The 19,065-nt window shown below is 40.3% G+C and overlaps 1 protein-coding gene across 1 annotated transcript in view; it reads left to right on the forward strand.

Annotated features, from left to right (window-relative positions):
- Positions 1–1,177: 1,177 nt before the first annotated feature.
- Positions 1,178–19,065, forward strand: part of Elmod1 (ELMO/CED-12 domain containing 1) — a gene marked incomplete at its 5' end in the record, with an annotated part of 38,823 nt that continues 20,935 nt past the window's right edge. The window contains 5 exon segments of the mRNA XM_013511123.1: positions 1,178–1,276; positions 12,573–12,718; positions 13,200–13,228; positions 14,159–14,256; positions 17,378–17,507. Of these exon segments, the coding sequence (XP_013366577.1) occupies positions 1,260–1,276; positions 12,573–12,718; positions 13,200–13,228; positions 14,159–14,256; positions 17,378–17,507 (420 nt within the window).

Raw genomic sequence — 19,065 nt, forward strand, 5'->3', positions numbered from 1 at the left:
CCAGGAGCCAGCAGGCAGGAAGCTAGCCAGCCAGAAGGCTGGCGCTCCCCACCTGCAGCTCCCTGTGTGCCGGAAGCCCTCCTTCCAGGGAACTATGAGGCCGGGAGTGAGTCGCCGGTCCAAAGACCCAAAAAACCAGCGCTCCCCGCCCGAGGCTCCCCGTGCGCTGGGGGCCCACCCTCTCCTTGTCCTTCTATAGCTTGGTCTCCTTCCCCTTTGAGAAAGATCTATCTCCCTATTTTCTATTATCTCTTTTATTTTGCTCTTTATTTATAATTTGGGTTTCTCATGTAAGAGAAAGCATGTAATACTTAAGCTTGTGTGTCTGATTTATTTCATTAACATTATGGTCTCAGGATCCACCCACTTTCCTGCAGGTGACTCAAGCTGGTCCTTCTTTGTGGCAGAGTAGTACTCTATGGTGCAAAAATATCACATTTTCTTTATCAGTTCATCTTTTGATAGACAAACAAGCTGTTTCCAAGATTTAGCTATTATAGATTGTGCTGCTATAAACATGGGTATGCATGTATCCATGTAGTATAGTGACTTTTACTCTTTGAGGAATAGTTGGGTCAAATGAAATGTCTATTTTTAGTTTTTTGAGGAATCTTTATCCTAATCTCCATAATGAATGTAAGAGTTTACATTTCCACCAACAACATGGAAGGGTTCATTTTTCTCCACAGCCTTTCTAGCATTTGTTATTATTTGATTTCTTGATACTGGCTGCGCTTTCTGGAGTAAGATGGACTCTCAGTGTTGTTTTAATTTTGCACTTTAATGGCTAGAGATGTTCAACCAGTTTCTAGTTCTAGTTCTCTTTCTTTTGAGTTATAATTTTGGAAGCTTGAGTACACCAAATTTAAGACTACTAGATGTCTGTACCCTTTACTTTTATTTTTCTTACAAATACCATACAGTGATGATACCTAGTGTAGGAAAAAAGCTTACTATTGGAGCTCATGAACTAATTCTTTCTCCAGCAAGTGGCAGGCAAATGGTACGATTATAAAACGAAAAGCTGTAGCTGTCACCTCTTCCCACTGAATTGCCCTGTTCTATCGAGGGTGTTTCAGGTGTGCAACCAATGGTGTGCTTGCCTTGGTAAGGAAAAATACGTAGTTTGGGACATCCAGTCGCCTTATTAGTAAACATATCTAATTTCTTCCCACAGCCTCCACTTGCTTTGACAGAGGCAAATTTAGAATCAGTTATTCGAGGACAGTTTGCATAACATCTGGAGTCAACAAGGCACCATGAAGCACTTCCTGAGGTAAGTTATTGGGGTTCCTGGATAAGCGCTCTAGAGTGGAGAAACTGTCTTGCCGGTAGCTTAATATTTCTCTTCATCATTTGCGATCCTGTGGTCAGGTCCAGAATAACTTGGTCATAGGGTTCCTCTTCCACCTCTCTGTGCATATTGATGTTGAGGGAGAGGAGAACATGGGCACAAAAGTACACATACCTTGGGCAACCCTGAGGCCAGGTGTCTGTAAAGAGTGGGATGCTGCCGGCCTGAGCAGTGAGGGGGAAGGAATCAGCAATCAAGAAGCCAAGTAATACAATTTGTGTAAAATTCATTTTCTCATGTAATTTTAAATCTCCCTTAATTTAGATTTTGGATGGCTAATCTATAGAAGCACCTAAAAGTGTTCTTTTTTGGTCACATGTATGTCCTAAGCTTCTGTGCTTGCTGCCTCGGTGGTGTTTTTGAAATCTGATTTATTACCTGTTCTTTGAAGATTGACCTATACAGACTATGTCTTGTATTGGTGTGTGGTGAGTGATCTTGCTTTGTTTTGAAAGCCACTTGGCTGAGCCTATAATTATCATTAACGTCATTCTTCTATACCGATATCCCAGAGAAATTTTACTTCACATTAAAATATAAAATAAACTTAGTCTGAATGTTTGAAAATTCAAGACATCTTCCCAATGATTGGGTTTCTTTTCCTCAAGATAGTACCTAAGTCTATTGCACATTCTTGTTGTTGCTCTGGGCTTTTTTCTAAGCAAATTATTAATGGGCTTGTTTCTCTTAGGAAATGATTTGATTTTTTTGCAGTGCCTGCAATTTAAGATTTTTCTTTTCCCCACTGATTTTTGTTGCATTATTATTTCTGGAAGCATTGCTTGCTAGTTTTGTGTGACATTCACTGTGCTTTGTTCTGGCTTCTGACATTTACTGGATCTTAGAATTGTGAAAACCTGTTAGGAGGTCACTGTTAAACCATTTCCAGGCTTTGGAGTTTGTTTTCTTCTACAGAACACTCTCCTGCCTGTTTATCTCAGCTCTGTAAAAAAAAAAAAAAGGATTTGAAATATCACTAAGACATTTGCCAGCCAAGTATTTAACCTGATTTTTTGGTTGCCATGGTAATTATCCCATCTGTTTATACACTCATGAAAAATTTGGTACTTATAAATGCATCCGGAATGTAAACATGGTCTTTTAGCTGCAGAACACGTTAACGTAAAGCTTTAGTATTAGATGACTCTTGCAAGTCAAGATCACCCCCTTGTGAAAGGGGTGACAGTCATGGTGAGGTCTGTACTACTAAATTCTTCAGTGTCTCATCTGTTTTAGAAAAACTTAGGTGGATTCAAAACCAGTCATTTTAGGAAAAAAATGTATCTTTTGCTTCTGTTACTTTTTTGTTAATTAAGAGTATGTTCAGTAGAGATTCTATTATATTTTTGGTCAATTTTATGATGATTTAGAATGGGTACACTGGAAAGCTACCACTACAGTTTTGCACAGATTAATACTAAGGATAATGGAACCAGCACAACCAGCTATGTATTCTAATTTTTCTCTTTTAACTTGGCACGTGTATTTTATAAATATTATTTGACACTGATTGTTTATGTGATGCTAAAGCTACAATAACTGATTATACATCAAGAAGAAAGCTTGAGAGTCTTCATGGACCATTGGTTTCATTTATTTATTTATTTACTTATTTATTTATTTTTTTTGGTAGAAATTGAACTTAGGACCTTGCTCTTGCCAGGCAGGTGCTTGTGCCACTGAGCTATATCCCCAACACATGACCATTGATTTTGAAATAATACGAGGACACTCAGTCATCACCCATCTTTACTTGACTACTGCTTTTGGCTTTGGTTTTGTTTCTAATGCTTTATTTTTAAGTTACCATATTTGAATATTCATTATATATTAATGTTTATGGAATTTGGAAGGGAAAGGGGGCAGGAAGTAGTGATGCTGTCTTACAAACCCTGTCAGACTTAGATTGCCTTTATTCCCTGTAGTCCGTTCCCACAGGTGTTGGAGAATCTTGGCAATCTTTTCGTTTGAACCAAAGAGAAGGTTATGTAAACATAGCCTGAAAAAATCAGGTGTTAATTCCTGAGCTCAACAAATACATTATGAAGAATGAGGAGTTGATTTTTTTTCAGCGAAGAATTCAACATTATTTAAAAGCCCACAGAGAGATTAATCTGTCGACTTCTGAGATGTTCTAGAGTGAAGTGCTCCATTCCCAGCCCCAGACAAATTTAGGCTGATCCTAAAGGAACCAGACTGTAGGAAAGAAAGGAATTTTAATTCACATCTTAAGATGCATGTTATCTTAGTCCCTTTTCTGTTGCTATAATGAAGTATCTCAGATCAAGTAATTTATAAATACAAGTTTATTCAGCTCAGGGTTCTATAGCATCTAAGGTCCAAGTTCTAGGGGCTGTGTCCAGTAAGGGCTTCTTGTTGGAAACTCTGCAGCATCCCAGGTGGTGCAGGACATCACGTGGTGAGAGAAACACAGGGGCGATCACTAAACTGGCTTTTGTAACACTTCTATTCTCAAGATGACCCGTTAACCCATGAACGAACCAACCCATTCATAAGAACAGAGAACTCATACCCTAACCCTTGTTAAAGGTTCTGCCTGGTCCCACCTCTTAATACCTTTCAGTGAGGATGAAATGGCAGTGAGTTCTGGTGGGAGCATTCAAAGCGTAGAAATACCCAGTTGCTCCAGCTCGCTGCCACCATCAGAGATACTAATAGTGTAACTATTCAGAGTATAAAGGAATGGAGAAAATATTTATATAAATTCAAATAATTATGTAAGATATAAAAAATAAATGCTATAGGATTAGTACACCCAGACAAAAGGTATGTTTTAAATTGAATGCAAATGTGAGACGTTGGATAAGTATCCCATCCTCACCCAATACGACTGTAGCCATGGTCTGCATAAAAAGAAAGCAGGATAAAATAGACAAGAAGGTATGCCTATCTGTGATCAGAAAGGGGGTACTTTACAAGGCCCACGTAAAACTAGACCTTAGCATTCATTTTCTAATAGATTTTATTAACTTTAATTCAATTGATACCTGTTATACAGAGAACCCAAGACTTGTACTGAAGACTTTTTCCCCTGGTAAGATTTAGTTATTTTGACGTTATATTTTCAAAAGTCATCATAACATTATTGATTTTGGAAAAGGCTAATCCAGGGAATTTTAAAGTTACGCCACATCAGTAGTTGCTATCAGCCGTCCCTGCCTTGGAACCTCCCGTTTTGTGTTGTGGACCTCGTTGTGTGTTTTCCTCCTCGGGCAGAAATGAAGAGAGGAAAACGTCTGCCAAACCCAAACCTTTGTGGAAGGAGCGTTCTGCGCAGCCCAGCAGGCTTGTCCCTCCGTCCTGGCTTTGATGCAGTTGAGGGAGCGGAAACAGTATGTTACTGTCATGATTAGGTACAGGAAGATTTACCACTGCGATAATAACTGTAGATTAGATTTTGTAAGTCATTCACACTCGACTGACATCTACATCCACAGATTCAGTCAGTAAGCATTTGCTGCTGAAAATGCCAACATTATACCACCTTTATTTTCTCTTTATAGCAATTATAATGAAGCAGGACTTAACTGCCCATTTTATAGAGGAGAGCAAGGAAGCTTAGCAAAGTTAAATATCTTGCTTGAAGACACACAGATATTTAAATGCAGCCCTGTTTCTTGTTGTTTCTGCACCACATCACCCTCAGACAGTCTTTGTGGATGATGCAGAAAAGAACGTGAGCTGATCTCCGCCCCAAAGAAGCAGGCCGCCTGGTCAGGAAATGTAATGAGGGAGGAGATCAGAGAGGCTCTGTGCGCTTTGTGAAGGAATTTTCATGGAAAACTTCACTGAGATGAAAGGGGAGACTAAAACGTGTTGCTGTTGTTCAGTGTGGGGATCGAACCCGGGGGTCCCGGATATTAAGCATGCACTCTACCACTGGTCTCAGCCCCTTGGGACCTTAATATTTTGAAATAGGTCTACAGATTGTGGGAGGTGGAGATAATGTGAACAAAGCAAAGAAAATGTGACTAAGTGCCACAGCACAAGTAGTGTCAGTTTCCTGGGAGTGGACCCTGTTTTGGATGGGTAAAAATAAATTGCAGAGATCCAGTTGGGGGCGGGGCTTGGGTATCTTACAAGCACAGCATAAAACAGCCCAGAAACTTGGTAACACTTTCACTCCAGTTCAAAGCAAACCGCAAAGGGAAGGGAGAGTCAAACAGCCTTTTCTTTTCCTATACATGACTAATTTTCGCTTAGAGCCAGAAATTTAGTTGAATCTTACTTAGCACCTTACCAGTGTTAAAGCAGAGACCTAGAGAAGCAAAGTGATTGGCCAAAGTCCCCCAGCTCAGTAGCAAAGTGAGAAAAGAGTCCAAGTCTGATGACTTCTAGACTATCTATTTTGTTCTGAGGTGAGGAAGGTGTGCTGATCTCCCCGGCAGTTCTTGCTCTCCTTGTACAGCAGACACATGTGATATAAACACAGCGCTAACCGATGGCGCCCCTGGAGCTTCAGCAACTGCCCGTTAGCTTTGCTGTCCGGTCTCCGAGGAGGGTGCTTTATCTCCCCCTCTCTCTTGCACTTGAGAATTATCTCACTGTTTTTTAACCTTCGTTTTCCTGGTCATTTTCCTTGTTAGACTGTAAGTTCCCACGGACGAGGGAGTCACTCGATTGCAGTGAAACTCACTTCTTGGCTCGTGTTCGCTTTTCCCACTGTCACAACCCCCGCTCTCCCTCCCACACTGCCCTTTTCACTTCGTTTATGTTCATTTCATCGGAGGGCTCAGTAAACAGCCGTTCAGTTGCCATTCTGCCTTCCCCTCAATTCATTTCCGATCTTTCCTTCGTTCTTCTAGGTCTTTAACGGACAGAAACTAATTTATTCGTAATTCTGATCACATCCTCTAAACTGAGGACTTACAGTGTCAAAAAATTGTATGATGTAGTAAATTTGTAATAACAGGCCCATTCTTTATGGCCTATGGAAGGTTTTGAAGCTTATAATGGATTTTGGAGCATTAATGTTACCTTTTGATAACTATCTTTTATTTATATATTTAGTTTTGGTTATTTAAAAAATATTTTTATTTACCAATAAAAATTTACATTTGCAATTACATTTAAATATTTCTAAAATGTCACTGTGTAATGTATGTGCTGCTTTTCCTCATAAATATTATCCAAAAAGCAAAAAGGTTTGACTTTTAAATCTCATACAATACATGTATTTAAGAATCTAATTTTTACTGTGAATAATGATATCACTAATAAGGTAAGATAAACCTGTGTCTCTTTTTCCTGGTAAGGAAAAGGATAAACCCTTAATTTATTTATTATTTTAAGTTTCCTGTGTTCACTTACTATTCTCTAAGCTCACAGGTAAAACTTTTCTGGAAAGTAAAAAGAGTGACCTGTATTACAGCAACAGAATTTGTAATAACATTAATGTGTAATATTTATCCATTAACCCCCTTAATTTTTGCTTTTCAGGAGGCATTGTGATCTCTTCAGATAAATAATGGGAAAGAGCAGGGGGCCCTACTCTACCTGGGTAGGGGGGTCTTGGGGCCTCCTCCCTTCTTTGTCGGAGGGAAACACTTGTTTTTCTAGAGAAACACTTATTTCTGCATATGATGTCACATTTCCGGCTCATGCAGTCTGTCTTCTTGGTAGAAAGTTGGTTGTAGAGTTGGTGCGATTTACTGGGCCAAACTTTTGATACATGAACTCCTCAACTGCCAAGGCCTCTCATCAGGAACTTCAGTGGAACAACTTAAAAAAAGATACGGGTCATTTTAGAAAGTGTATGCAATGCGGGAAACATTGACCAGTGTGCTCTTCTTTATGGCCATTTAGATAAAACATGTTTCGTTTAGGAAACTGAGTTTGAGTCAAGAAGCAGGAGAAGGGCTGGGGATTTAGCTCAGCGGCACAGCGCCTGCCTGGCAAGCGCAAGGTCATGAGTTAGATTCCCTGTACTGGAAAAAAAACCAAAAAAATAAAACAAACAAGAAGCAGGAGGGTTTTTTGTTTTGGTACATTTATTTTCTCACCAATAGTGTCCTTCTTATTTATTACAGGACTTCTTCAAGCAAGAATTGACTCTCATTAGCACATTCATTGAAATTGTTCAAAATAAGCCACTTTGCTCTTATTATTACAAAAGAAGACACCAGAGTCACAAAGTTAAGATGGTGGAGTAGTGTTGCGCAGGTACCCACGTCCCTCACCCTCGGGCAAGGTGCTGCCTGGTCCTGGGTGAGCCTCCTGTGTCCGAGGCACCAGCCCTGATGAATGGATTCCTCTAACAACGCAGCACAAGACAGGGCCACACTTTTACTTGGTGGCAGAGACATGATCCATTTTGAATAATTTACACTGGGTGTCTATTCTGGTTCAAGCTAGAGAATGAATATTAAATAATAAACGTGATCATAATTGCTTTATGGAGGAAGACTGCCGTGAATTCAGCCCTAACCTGCACTCTGCAGCATATTAATAAATGGCAGTAACAAAACTGGAAATGGGCATGTGTCATAGCTGCTGTGATTGAATCAGATTCTCCCCAGGCTTACTCAAGGCATTCATCTTAGGAAGGCATCAACTCTTCAGAACACCAAAACCTGAGGGCCGGGGATATAGCTCAGCAGCGGCGCAGCACCTACCTGGCAAGCACAAGGTCCTGGGTTCAGTTTCCAATACAAAGAAAAAAACCCTCCTGCCTAGGCATGTAATGAGTAGAAATAGGAGATGATAATCAGTGCTTTCTCCTCCTCATCTTCAGAATTAAATTATTAGGATTTAAAATTCTAACAGAAGGGGCTGGGGATTTAGCTCAGCGGCACAGCGCCTGCCCGGCAAGCGCAAAGTCATGAGTTTGATCCCCTGTACCAGAAAAAAAAACAACAAAAAATTTTAACAGACCTTAGTAGTGACTTGAGCATCGTCCATCAGAACTGAGAACAGTGAGGCAGGGTTAGGAAGAAAACAAACGTTGCCTCAGTTAAAACTGGTTTGCCGTCTGAGGTTGACAGAAAAGGGAGCAGAGCTGGAAATACCTGGCCTCAGGTGGAGGGCGGGTCCTGGAGCAGAGCAATGGAATGAGAGTCTGTGCTCCGGGAGGCAGACGGGATCTGTCTTGCAGATGTACTTGAAATGCCTCCTGTCAGAGAATGCGGTCAGAAATGTGAGGATTTAAAGCAAAAGAAATCAAAAGGGTGAAAAGATACACTAAATCCAAGAGTTGTTAAACTCAGAAGAGAAACACGCATACCTTCTCCCCTTTCCTTCCCTTCCTTCTTCCTTCCTATTTTCCTTCTTAAATCAACCACTGATTAGCTCAAGAGCATGTGCAGGTCCATTTTCTAGTGTCTCCTTCTCAGGTTAAGCATACAAACCACTTTAACAATCTCTCAAACTATTTAACCATCATTATTCTGCTTTTGATCCTCAGCTGTTTCCCCCTGAGCTTTATGGCTTAGGCACTTGCATAGGTCCAAATGATTCAAGACATGCGCTCCTGGGAGTATTGGGAGAGCCATCCTGAGCTGTCCATAGGGAAGTTATGCTGATCCGGTCCTTTCATAAGGAAGCTAGTTGTTTCTGTCATTAAAGTAAAATTTCCACAGTAAGCGTAACTGTGGTGTTTGCATTTCTGACCATCTGTTGCCTGGATCAGATTTATGACCTAAATCAAAAATAAAGTATATCTATTGGAACATTGATTCAGTGATCTGGATTGAAAAAGATAGTACTTAGTATAGCAAGAAAGTATACTTAGCTATGAATCTATCTACATACCTACCTATATAGCAAGATGGCCTTTGTATGAAGTACTTACAAGCATGTTGGCCCACTAGAAAAATAAGGGCTTTTTTTTTTTTTTTGTCTTTTTGAGACACGGTCTCATTATGCAGTTCAGGCTGGTCCTGAACTCACTTTGTAGCCCAGGCTGGCCTCAGACTCACAATGATCCTCCTGCCTCAGCCTCCCATGTGCTGGGATTACAGGCATATGCCACCACGCCCAGCAGAAATTTTTAAAATATACCTTGGATAATAAATAGCATTATCAGGATTGCTGGCCTAGATGTTCCAGAGGGTATGCAGTATATAAATGTCATTTCAGAATTAAATGAACATTCCTTTTTTATGCTTGGTGACACTGTTTGTATAGTTATGGGAGAGGGATGTCACGCCATTCAGAGTGGTGGAAGTGGCAACACACGCACTTCCTTGTACGCAGGGCGGCTGCGGGAGACGTTACAGCTGGGCTGGAGGCCACTGTGCGTGAGAACACTTCCTGCCGGCTGGGTTGGCTTTTCTGTCTCAAGCCACATCTTTGTGCAGACCTGGTCATGGAGCCAACATTCTGTGGCTTACTTTGTACCCTAAGTAAGGCACATACAAATACGCTCTGTGTGTTAGTCAGCTTTCCCTTACTGTAACAACTGGGATAATCGACTTAGAAAGAGAAAAGATGTATTTTGGCTCACAGTTTTGGCGCTCCCAGTTCTGGATGGGTTGGCCCTCTTGGTTTTGGCCCCCCAGCAAGGCAGCACAACATGGTAGAAGAGCACGGCAAAGCAAAATCATTTACCTAATAGCCAGGGAGCATAAGAGAGTGAGGAAGGGCTGGGTTCACACGGTTCCCTTCAAAGGCACAGCCCGAAGACCTCAGGAGCCCCCACTGGGCCCCGCCTCTGAAAGGTTCCCTGGCCTCCCAACAGCACCTTCCTAGACATCAAGCCTTTAACACACCGGCCTTTGGGCATATTTAAGATCCAGACTATGGCACTCCGTAAGCAATCGTCTGAACTTTTTCCCTAGGAAGATTTAGTATTACAAGAACCTGACAAATGTGGTCCCAGCTGTGCTACCGTCCTGACAACTAAATCTGTGCTACTGATTTAAAAGTAGTTTCATTTGGGTGTTGGCCCACATGAGACTGACTTCATAGAAAATTACACATGGTAGAAGACTGAGGCAGGAGGATCGCTGTGAGTTCGAGACCAGCCTGGGCTACATAATGAGTTCGAGGCTGGCCTGAACTACATAACAAGACCTTGTCTCAAAAAAGCAAAAAAGAAAGAAAGAGAAAAAAGAAAAGAAAATTGCCCATGGAACAGATGAGATGCAAAACTTTTTATCTTTGGCTTTATAATAGGATAATGCCTCCCAATAATTAATAGCATTACCATTTGGCTAGGGGCCAGTTCACAAAGATGTCGCTAAATCTTTTTTCTGGCATAGTTATCCATAGTTGAAAAATGATGAACATTTTCCAAGAGAACAAGTTGAAATTTTATAAATCCTCTCACTTGTCTAATTAAAATGTTCCGCTACATTTATTTTCAGGGTTACTTTTTTGGGGGGGAAGCTGTTAATCTAAATCCTAACAGATTCTAGGACATATTTGACTGGAACAATTGAACGTTGGGCTTTTCAGTATAGTAAATCAATTTTTGTCTTTTGGCAGAATTTGGTTGATTTCATAGTAACTGATAACACATAGAAATTTATAGGCTATTTTTAATGGATTTTGATGGTTATTTTACACATATTAATTTTTTTGTAACTTTTGTTTTTTAAAAAAATGCCAGCATTATAGAAGAAAGAAAATATATTTAATAAAAAATTAAAATTACTGATAACTTCATTACCTGGTCATATCACTATTGATATTTTTGTTGTGTATCTCTGTCTTTTCTTCACTCTTGTTTAAATATCACTATTAATTTTTTTTATTTTTAAAGGTAAAGTAGGTCATTCTACACATGCCTTTGTAACTTTTTTCTACTTGATAAACATATCGTGGACATTTTCATATTATTAGATGTTCTAGGACATAATTTTGTTCCACTGAATAAAACTGGAGAAAAGTACTCCATTGTAGTAACATGGCAGCTTTGTTGTTCCTGCTACTTTTTCCATCCCCTTGGCATTTATAACATATAGGCCCTGTGCCTCTGTACAAATAGGACTGTTAAAATTTTTACTTTAAACACAATCTTCTCTAAGCTCTTCGCATCAGAGCAATTTGAACAAATAAATACAGCCAGTGTATGGGTTCATTTGGGGGATGGATCACATTGGATCACATTGTTGAAAATAGAAAACATTCACTGCTTTATTTTTTCTTAAATTTTTTATTTTTTGGTTTTTTTCCGGTACCGGGGATCAAAGTGACGACCTTGCGCTTGCCAGGCAGGCGCTGTGCTGCTGAGCTGAATCCCCAGCCCCGAATCACTGCTTTAATTGATCTGAATGATCCTAGGTTGAAATCTGACCTCAGTGACCCCACATTGCTCCTAAGAGTTGGGGAGAATCCGTGAGCATTTGAGAAAAAAAATTTTTAGAAATGACATGCATGAGAAGTAATTAAAATATTTTGCGTCCTAGGAATCATTGTGGGAAGAGAAAACACGTTGCATGTAAGTTCTGGGTGACAGGCCTGCTTTGTCTCTGAGGCTTGAGTCATTCTGAGACTGTGGTCTCCAGTTGCTGACTTCACTGAGATGTTGTTGGATTGAGGTAGGGTGTACAGTAAAGAAAACTTTCTTTAGTAAGAGTCAGGAACAGACTTCCGCAGAGGTAGAGTTGTGAAGGGTTTGAAGCAGAGAATGCTCTCACTTCTGAGGAGAATCGAGGCCCTGAGTCACTGAGGACGCTTCCCAGCAAGCGCAAGGAGTACCGGGGCAGGACAGCGGAGAAGGCAGGCGGCCACACAGCCGAAGCCAGCAGAGGACCACAGTGCCCGAGGGAAAGCAGAGGGAGGTCAGTAAGGGGGACAGCAAACACAGTGCAGTAGTGGCCAAGGAAATCCGTGGCACTAGGAAAAGCTGGAAAAGAACAGGAGAGCAGAGAGGCTATCCGTGCAGGCAAGAGATAGGACTTCCTTACGTCGATGGAGAAGCAGTTTTAACACAAGCAATATTAGAAGATGCCTTTTTCAGGGTCTGGTTTCCAAGATGTTTTAGATGGAGGTGAGAAATGAAAGATTCCAGTGCTTCCCCGGCGCTTTGCGGGAATATCAAACTTACTAGAATGGGGAATTCTGGAATTGTGTGCGTGCACAGTAAAGGTAGCTCCAGCAAATAAAATAAAATGGGAATAGAAAGATACGCTTGCAAGTCCCAGTATCTAACTGCTGATTTCTTTTTTCCTGGGCTTTTTGTCTTGCTGGTGATGGCTGCTTGCTCCTGTCTTCTAGAGTTCTATTGGAGGGTGCTTTCTTTTGTTTTTCGCAGAATGCTCATCCAGGTTTGCCTGTATTTTTACTGTAAATTTTTGTGGCGCTGTCTGAAATTTGTAATGAGGAAGCTCACTGGGAGATGTGAACTGCAACGGATTTGTTACAGTACCAAGCCTGGAGCTTCAAGAACCATGAAAATTGGTAAGCAAAACAAAGAAGTCAGCAAAATGCAGAGGTGGTTTTTTTTGTTTGTTTTTACAATACTGGGGATTGAACCTAGGGCCTTTTTTTTTTTCATCTTTTTGAGACAGGGTCTCGCTATGCAGTTCAGGCTGGCCTTGAACTCACTTTTGTAGTCCAGGCTGGTCTCGAACTCACAATGATCCTCCTGCCTCAGCCTCCCGAGTGCTGGGATTACAGGCGTGTGCCACCATGCCCAGCTCCCTAGTGCCTTTTGAATGCAAGAGTAGTTCTCTACCAATGAGGTACATCCCAGGCATTTTTTTTTTTTTTTTTTAGTTTTACTTTGGGACAGGATCTCTATACATTGCCCAGGCTGGGCTCAAATTTGCAATGCCTTAATAGTTGGTGGAATATAGGACACAATTTTATATTTCAGTATAGTAATTTTAGACCAATCATACAAGATACATTTTGAATGACTTTTTTGTTACTTTAACAGAATCTTCACTGAGGGATTCCAAAAGTAAGGTAAGTAAAATTATTTTCTCATTTTTTCAGCAACTTTTCCTAGGCATACTTCTATTATGAAGAGTAAACATTTTAAGAAACAAATATATTGACTAAAAACTAATGCAAGCTGAGAAGAGAGAACCATTTGTCCATCATAAACCACTATACATTTTACTTGTGAATTTCTAGGCATGTTTATTGCCCTTTGTTGTCTGTTGTTTTTTTTGAGACAAAGTCTTACTTATGTTGTTCAGGGTGGCCTTGAACTAGCAATCCTTCTGCCTCAGCCTCCCAAGTGCTAGGATTTCAGGCACGCACCACCATGCCCAGCAAATGAATCTTTTTTTAAATATCTCTTCCAATATCATAAAAATTTCCTTGAGTATAAGAGCAGTATTCTCTAGTATTTCCTCAATATCTAAACCACTTAGCTTTTATTTCAGATTTTCTAATAAGATCAAAGGCGCCACTGTGTTAGCTTTTATAACACGTAGGCGAACATCTCATAAAAGAAAAAAGATGTTTTCTTTTTTAAGCTTCTTGGCAATTTTCTCTTCGTATTTAATTTTGACATCCTTGAGGCTAAATGCCCATGTGCCTGACTCTTCAGTATAGAAATGGTGCCTATTAAAGAAGGGAACTAAGCGGGGCAAGGAAAGAAAATTTAACATTGTGGCGTAAGTAGGGTGAAACATGACAATAGTAAAACCAAAACTGAAACCTGACGTGTGTCTGCTCTGCATTAAATGCCTTAGTCAGGAAAATAGCGCTGCCCTAAAGGCGAGAGCGTCAGATTCACTAGAATTCAAGTACACTAAAGCAATGTTTGCTTTTAGCTTAGACGTCCATATGGAAGTTCAAACAAGTACTTGTAACCTCCATCCCTGTAGCCACTGTGTGAGCCGTTGGCCTTAAGGAAAGGGGAACTGATTGGAACATGTTTTCCAGCTGTTGCAGACCTCAGTCAGCGTTCACCCTGATGCCATTGAAAAAACTATAGAAGATATCATGGAGCTGAAGAAAATTAATCCCGACATAAATCCACAGTAAGATTGCATTTCCTGTGTGAGAAGTGCGGAGCCCAAGCCATACAGCCACATACTTAGCGTTCGTCTTTCTCCCTTTCTCTCTCTCTTCCTGTCCTTCCTTCTCTTCCGGAAATAGTCATTTGCAGCATTTTGACCTTCAGATGAAGAGTAAAGAGAAAACTGTGCTTCTTCATGTTTGTAAATGGCAGTGACTTGGTACTTCTGTTGCGGTGTATGCTTACGCTTGCACAATGCGATGAATGCAAGAAACGGGAGGGATGCCCTTGATATTGGCATAAGAGATAAAGAGGGGCTGGGGATTTAGCTCAGCGGCACAGTGCCTGCCTGGCAAGCGCAAAGTCGTGAGTTCGATTCCCGGTCCCGGAGAAAAGCAAAACAAAAAAGAGATAAAGGAAGCCCATTCATCTACACTCTGTATAGAGCCGATGTTTTACATTAACTGTAAATGTTCAAATCCTAAGTGCACCTCAGCTGATTCTGCTCCATCTAGAACGCTCCCTCAGCTTTCTCATGAATATTCTTTCGTGACAGACTGATTATCTCGGAGGCAGTTCCTACCTGCTTGTCAAGAAGACAAGCATGTGTGGGAGGAAGAGATGGCTTTTCTATGAAAACTTTAACGCTTTATAATTTATTCTGCTCATCTTGGAAGTATTAAAATGCGTTTGGCAGTGTTTGTGACATTTAAAATTAGCTTTATATTTTCCACTGGGTGCAGGAATTTTTGAGTAAAATTTGGGGCTAAGGACACTGGGTAGAATAAATTCCAACTGCAGATATATTTAAAAACTGCGTTACGTTGGTGACTATCAAACTGTCTTTCAGATCTGCATGGGTGAGAACAGATGTTACCACTGAGGAAGGCTTTTAATTACCAAAGGCAGGGAGCTGGAGTTGGAGGGAGTTACGGAGCATTCTTGGCAGAGCTCTGTCTCTTGGACAGATTCTAAGTCCCAACTGACCAGGTGCTCATCACAAAAACTCCATTTGCACCTGGTCTCCACCACATTCTTCTGCAGTCTCTTCAGCTAATTAGCCGCCCTTTCCTTAATCAGTCATGAAGATCTATGCAATTATGCATTAAATGTATTTTTTTAAACCTTCTGACATTTATTTTACTCCTCTAGGAAGGTGGTAAGAAGGCAATTCATTCTAAATTATGTGGAATTTAAGACTGTAACTGGGCATGAGGAATATATTAGTCCTACAATCATATTTAGATTGAATTAGGTATAAGAGCAAATCTTTTTTTTCTATCTGTTCTATCAGAGTTATAGAAGTTGTACTTAAAAGCCTTTCTTTCACACCATTCTTTTGATTTCCTTTAAGAAAAGTCATAAGTAGTAGCGTTTTGTGTTGTTGCTTTTCAGTATCTCAATCTGGATTCTCCCCAGACTTACGTTGACAAAACCTGATATAAAAAACTATTTTTCTGAGAAAACAAAGAAATAGGAGGTTAGAGATGGAAAAACGTTTTAAACTTATCAAACTATTACTACTAGTAACCTCACTTTGTTTTAATTACATTTTAAGTGCTACTTATTGTGGTATAAAAAATTACTATAGAGAAAAATCTAAATGACTTTATTTGTTCCTTCCTCTTACTTCTTCTATTTTTTTCTTCCCCTAAAAAGAACTCTCTTCTCAGTCATACATTGATTTTCTGGGAGACTGCAACAGTGTTTTCCTGGGTGCTGTTTCCTAAATTTAAATATATGGTTTTGGGAGGCAGTGATATTAAGTAATTATACAGGCCACTTCATTGGACACAGAACTTGGAGCTTTGTATTCCTGAGTTGTCCGACGAAGGTGATGTCACTGTCATAGTGATTATAATGACCGCCACCACCACTACACAAAAATGTTCAAAGCGAGTGACTATAATAGGTACAAAAATATAATGGACAGTATCAGACGAAATTCCTAGTGTTCAGCTATTTTTGAACCAAGAAAATATATGACTAAAGAATTGAGCAAGAATTAGTAAACAAGAATTACTACCTTCAGATTTTAAAATGCCACCAAACAAGTACAGGCAGAATAAGAGCAATTTATATGACCGTAGTTTCTAGGCAAAAAAAGATCTTGGTGATTAGTCACCTGTTTAGTAAACTTGAAGTGTTGTGTGAGTGCTTAGAGAGATCTTGTTGTACCTGGTGGTCCTCTGTGTGTGTGACTGCCAGACTGGTCCTGGTCCAGTGGTGTGTTTTCAGGGCGATGTTAGTACACATTCAGAGCAGACGGAGCAAGGCAGTGCGGTATCTGAAAACCATATCCCCTGAGAAGGAGCTGAAGGAATAGGGGATATTTTTAAACCCTGGTGATGAGACTAGAAGGAAGAATTGCCATCTTAAAATAAGTAGCTGTGGCAGGGGAAAGGTAGAAATAAATCTGCTCAGAGGATAGAATTTGATCCATATGGTAATATGCAAAAGCAGATTTGTTTCAGCATTGAAAAAAAAAAAAAAAGCATTCAGACAAGTAGAGTTGTCGGAGTGCGATGGGAAATCTTACAGAGTTGTGGCTTCTCTCTCGGTACTGCCTCGTCTGTCAGAGATATTCCCAAGCAGATATTTTTCTTCATTTCATTTTGAAAATTTTCTTTTGCAAAACCCCTGAAGGCAGTATCTGCCTCTCTCCCCCCTCTCTTCCTCCCTCCTTCTCCTATCCTCCCTCCCTCCCTCCCTCTCTCTTTCCCCTCTCTCCCTCCCCCTTTCCCTCCCCTTCCCCCTCATATGCATACCCATCCTTTGGAAATGATTCTGATATACCAACCTAGGGGGCCTAAATGATCTCGAAGAACCTATTATTACTGTACTTTCTGCATCTTACTTTCAAGTTCCCTTCATAAAGAATGGCCTTGTTTTTTAAGCCAAACCTGCAATTCAGTTTAAGAAAAAGCAAAGCAAAAATGAGAGGAAAAAAAATGTAGCCAGGTTATACAACTCTCCATGGAGAACTTCAGTAAAGATTGTGCTTCTATATAATAGAACCATTTGAGCAATTTCCTATTATATAAATAAGAAAAGATCTGTTTCCTCATGCCAAGTGAGCAAGTGCCAAACATGCATGTTTTGTTTTTCTTTGTGTGTGTTTCTCTCCTTCTTGAACACCTTAGGCTGGGAATCTCTCTTCAGGCCTGCCTTCTGCAAATTGTGGGCTACAGAAATCTCATTGCAGATGTGGAAAAGCTGCGCAGGGAGCCGTATGATTCTGATAATCCCCAGCATGAAGAAATGCTTTTGAAGGTTAGTCCCTGTAGTTATCCGTTCACTTGTCAGCTGACGATGACGTCCCCGCAGTGGTCCTGGGGATGTGTGTTGTGACTGGTTGATAAGGCTGAGTATTCTTGCTGATTCAGAGGCTGCTGGTAAATTTTCCACCAGGAAGTTCCTATGAGAAGTTAGCCCGAAAGCCAGTTTACTTTTGGTATCAGGGGAAGCATCGGAGGTGACTTCTGTGGGCTCTCAGAGTTGCCTCAAGTTTAGATTGTTTCCCACGCGTTGAAAGTTAATAGGAGAAGAGCAATTGTCAAAGAGCGTCCTGGGGTTTTCACTTAGGACTTTTAATACATATCAAAGATGAAGTTCGTTTCCACTTAAGCAATAGCTCTCTAGGGAAATTACCCAAGACTGTAACGCTGATTATTTATCCATGTAACTTGGAGAGTGTTCAAAGAGGAGGTAAAGGTTTATGTTTGGCGTATTAAAACTGTGGGAATATAATATGAAATCATAACTACTCCTTGCCCACTTTAAAAGAAAAGAAAGAAAAACTTTAAAAAAAATATTAAAAATCTTATAAGCACTGGGCATAGTGACACATGCCTGTAAGCCCAGCATGCAGGGGTCTGAGGCCCCAAGTTCAAGGCAAGCCTGGACTACATAGTGAGTTCAAGGCTAGTCTGAGCTACATAGCAAGCACCTGTCTCAAAAAACAAACAAACAGGAAAATCTTATAGGGAGCCAGTATGAAGCTCAGTAATAGACCGGCTTGCCTACCATGGACAAGACCCAGAGTTCCGTCCCCAGCACTGGAAAACCAAACCAAACCAAACGAAGATCTATAGGATCTGATGGGGTACTGTGTGACATTACTAAAACTTCCCCCTTGCCAAAAAACTGAATTTTGAATTAAAGAAATTACCAAAGAAAAAATTAAAACCAGACTACCAGCCTTTAGAACTACTTATCTGAAATGTTGTATACATTCTGAAAATAGATGCTTTTTAGGGTAAGAGTGCTCTTTTTACTTCTTCCTAGAATTCGAAACACAGTAACAAAGTTGGGAGGAATTATTTTGCTCAGCTGCCTTTACTTTGTTTTATGGAAAAATGTCAATAGATGATGTAATTTTAAAAATGTCCCCTATTGTGTTTTCTGTGAATGAGTTTATGTTTTGTAGATGCAAGTACTTAAGCAGGTGATTCATTTGTCCCTACTAATTAGTGTTGGATCTGATATGAGTCATTAGAAATTAAAGGGGCCTCATTTGTGGTAGTAGTTTTTCTTCTGCCCTTTTCTCTCTGTTTAATCTTAGCTAATCTACTAGCTGAGTGCCATCGCCTTGTATTGCACTTTTTCTTCCTGACCATTTTCTGATGGAGGTAGTCAAGTTCAACAGCAATGGGAATTAAGAGATGAATGAAAGAAAAAAAAAAGTGGTAATTAGCAGACTGGTCCCAGTGCCTGAACAATTCATTAGAACGGCTGAGGGGCTGGGGATTTAGCTCAGCGGCAAAGCGCCTGCCTGGCAAGCGTAAGGTCGTGAGTTCGGTTCCCGGTACCGGAGAAAAACCAAAAAAAA

The sequence above is a fragment of the Chinchilla lanigera genome, unplaced genomic scaffold (assembly GCF_000276665.1).
Source record: "Chinchilla lanigera isolate Chin_1 unplaced genomic scaffold, ChiLan1.0 scaffold00011, whole genome shotgun sequence".
In the NCBI taxonomy this organism is placed as follows: Eukaryota; Metazoa; Chordata; class Mammalia; order Rodentia; family Chinchillidae; genus Chinchilla; species Chinchilla lanigera.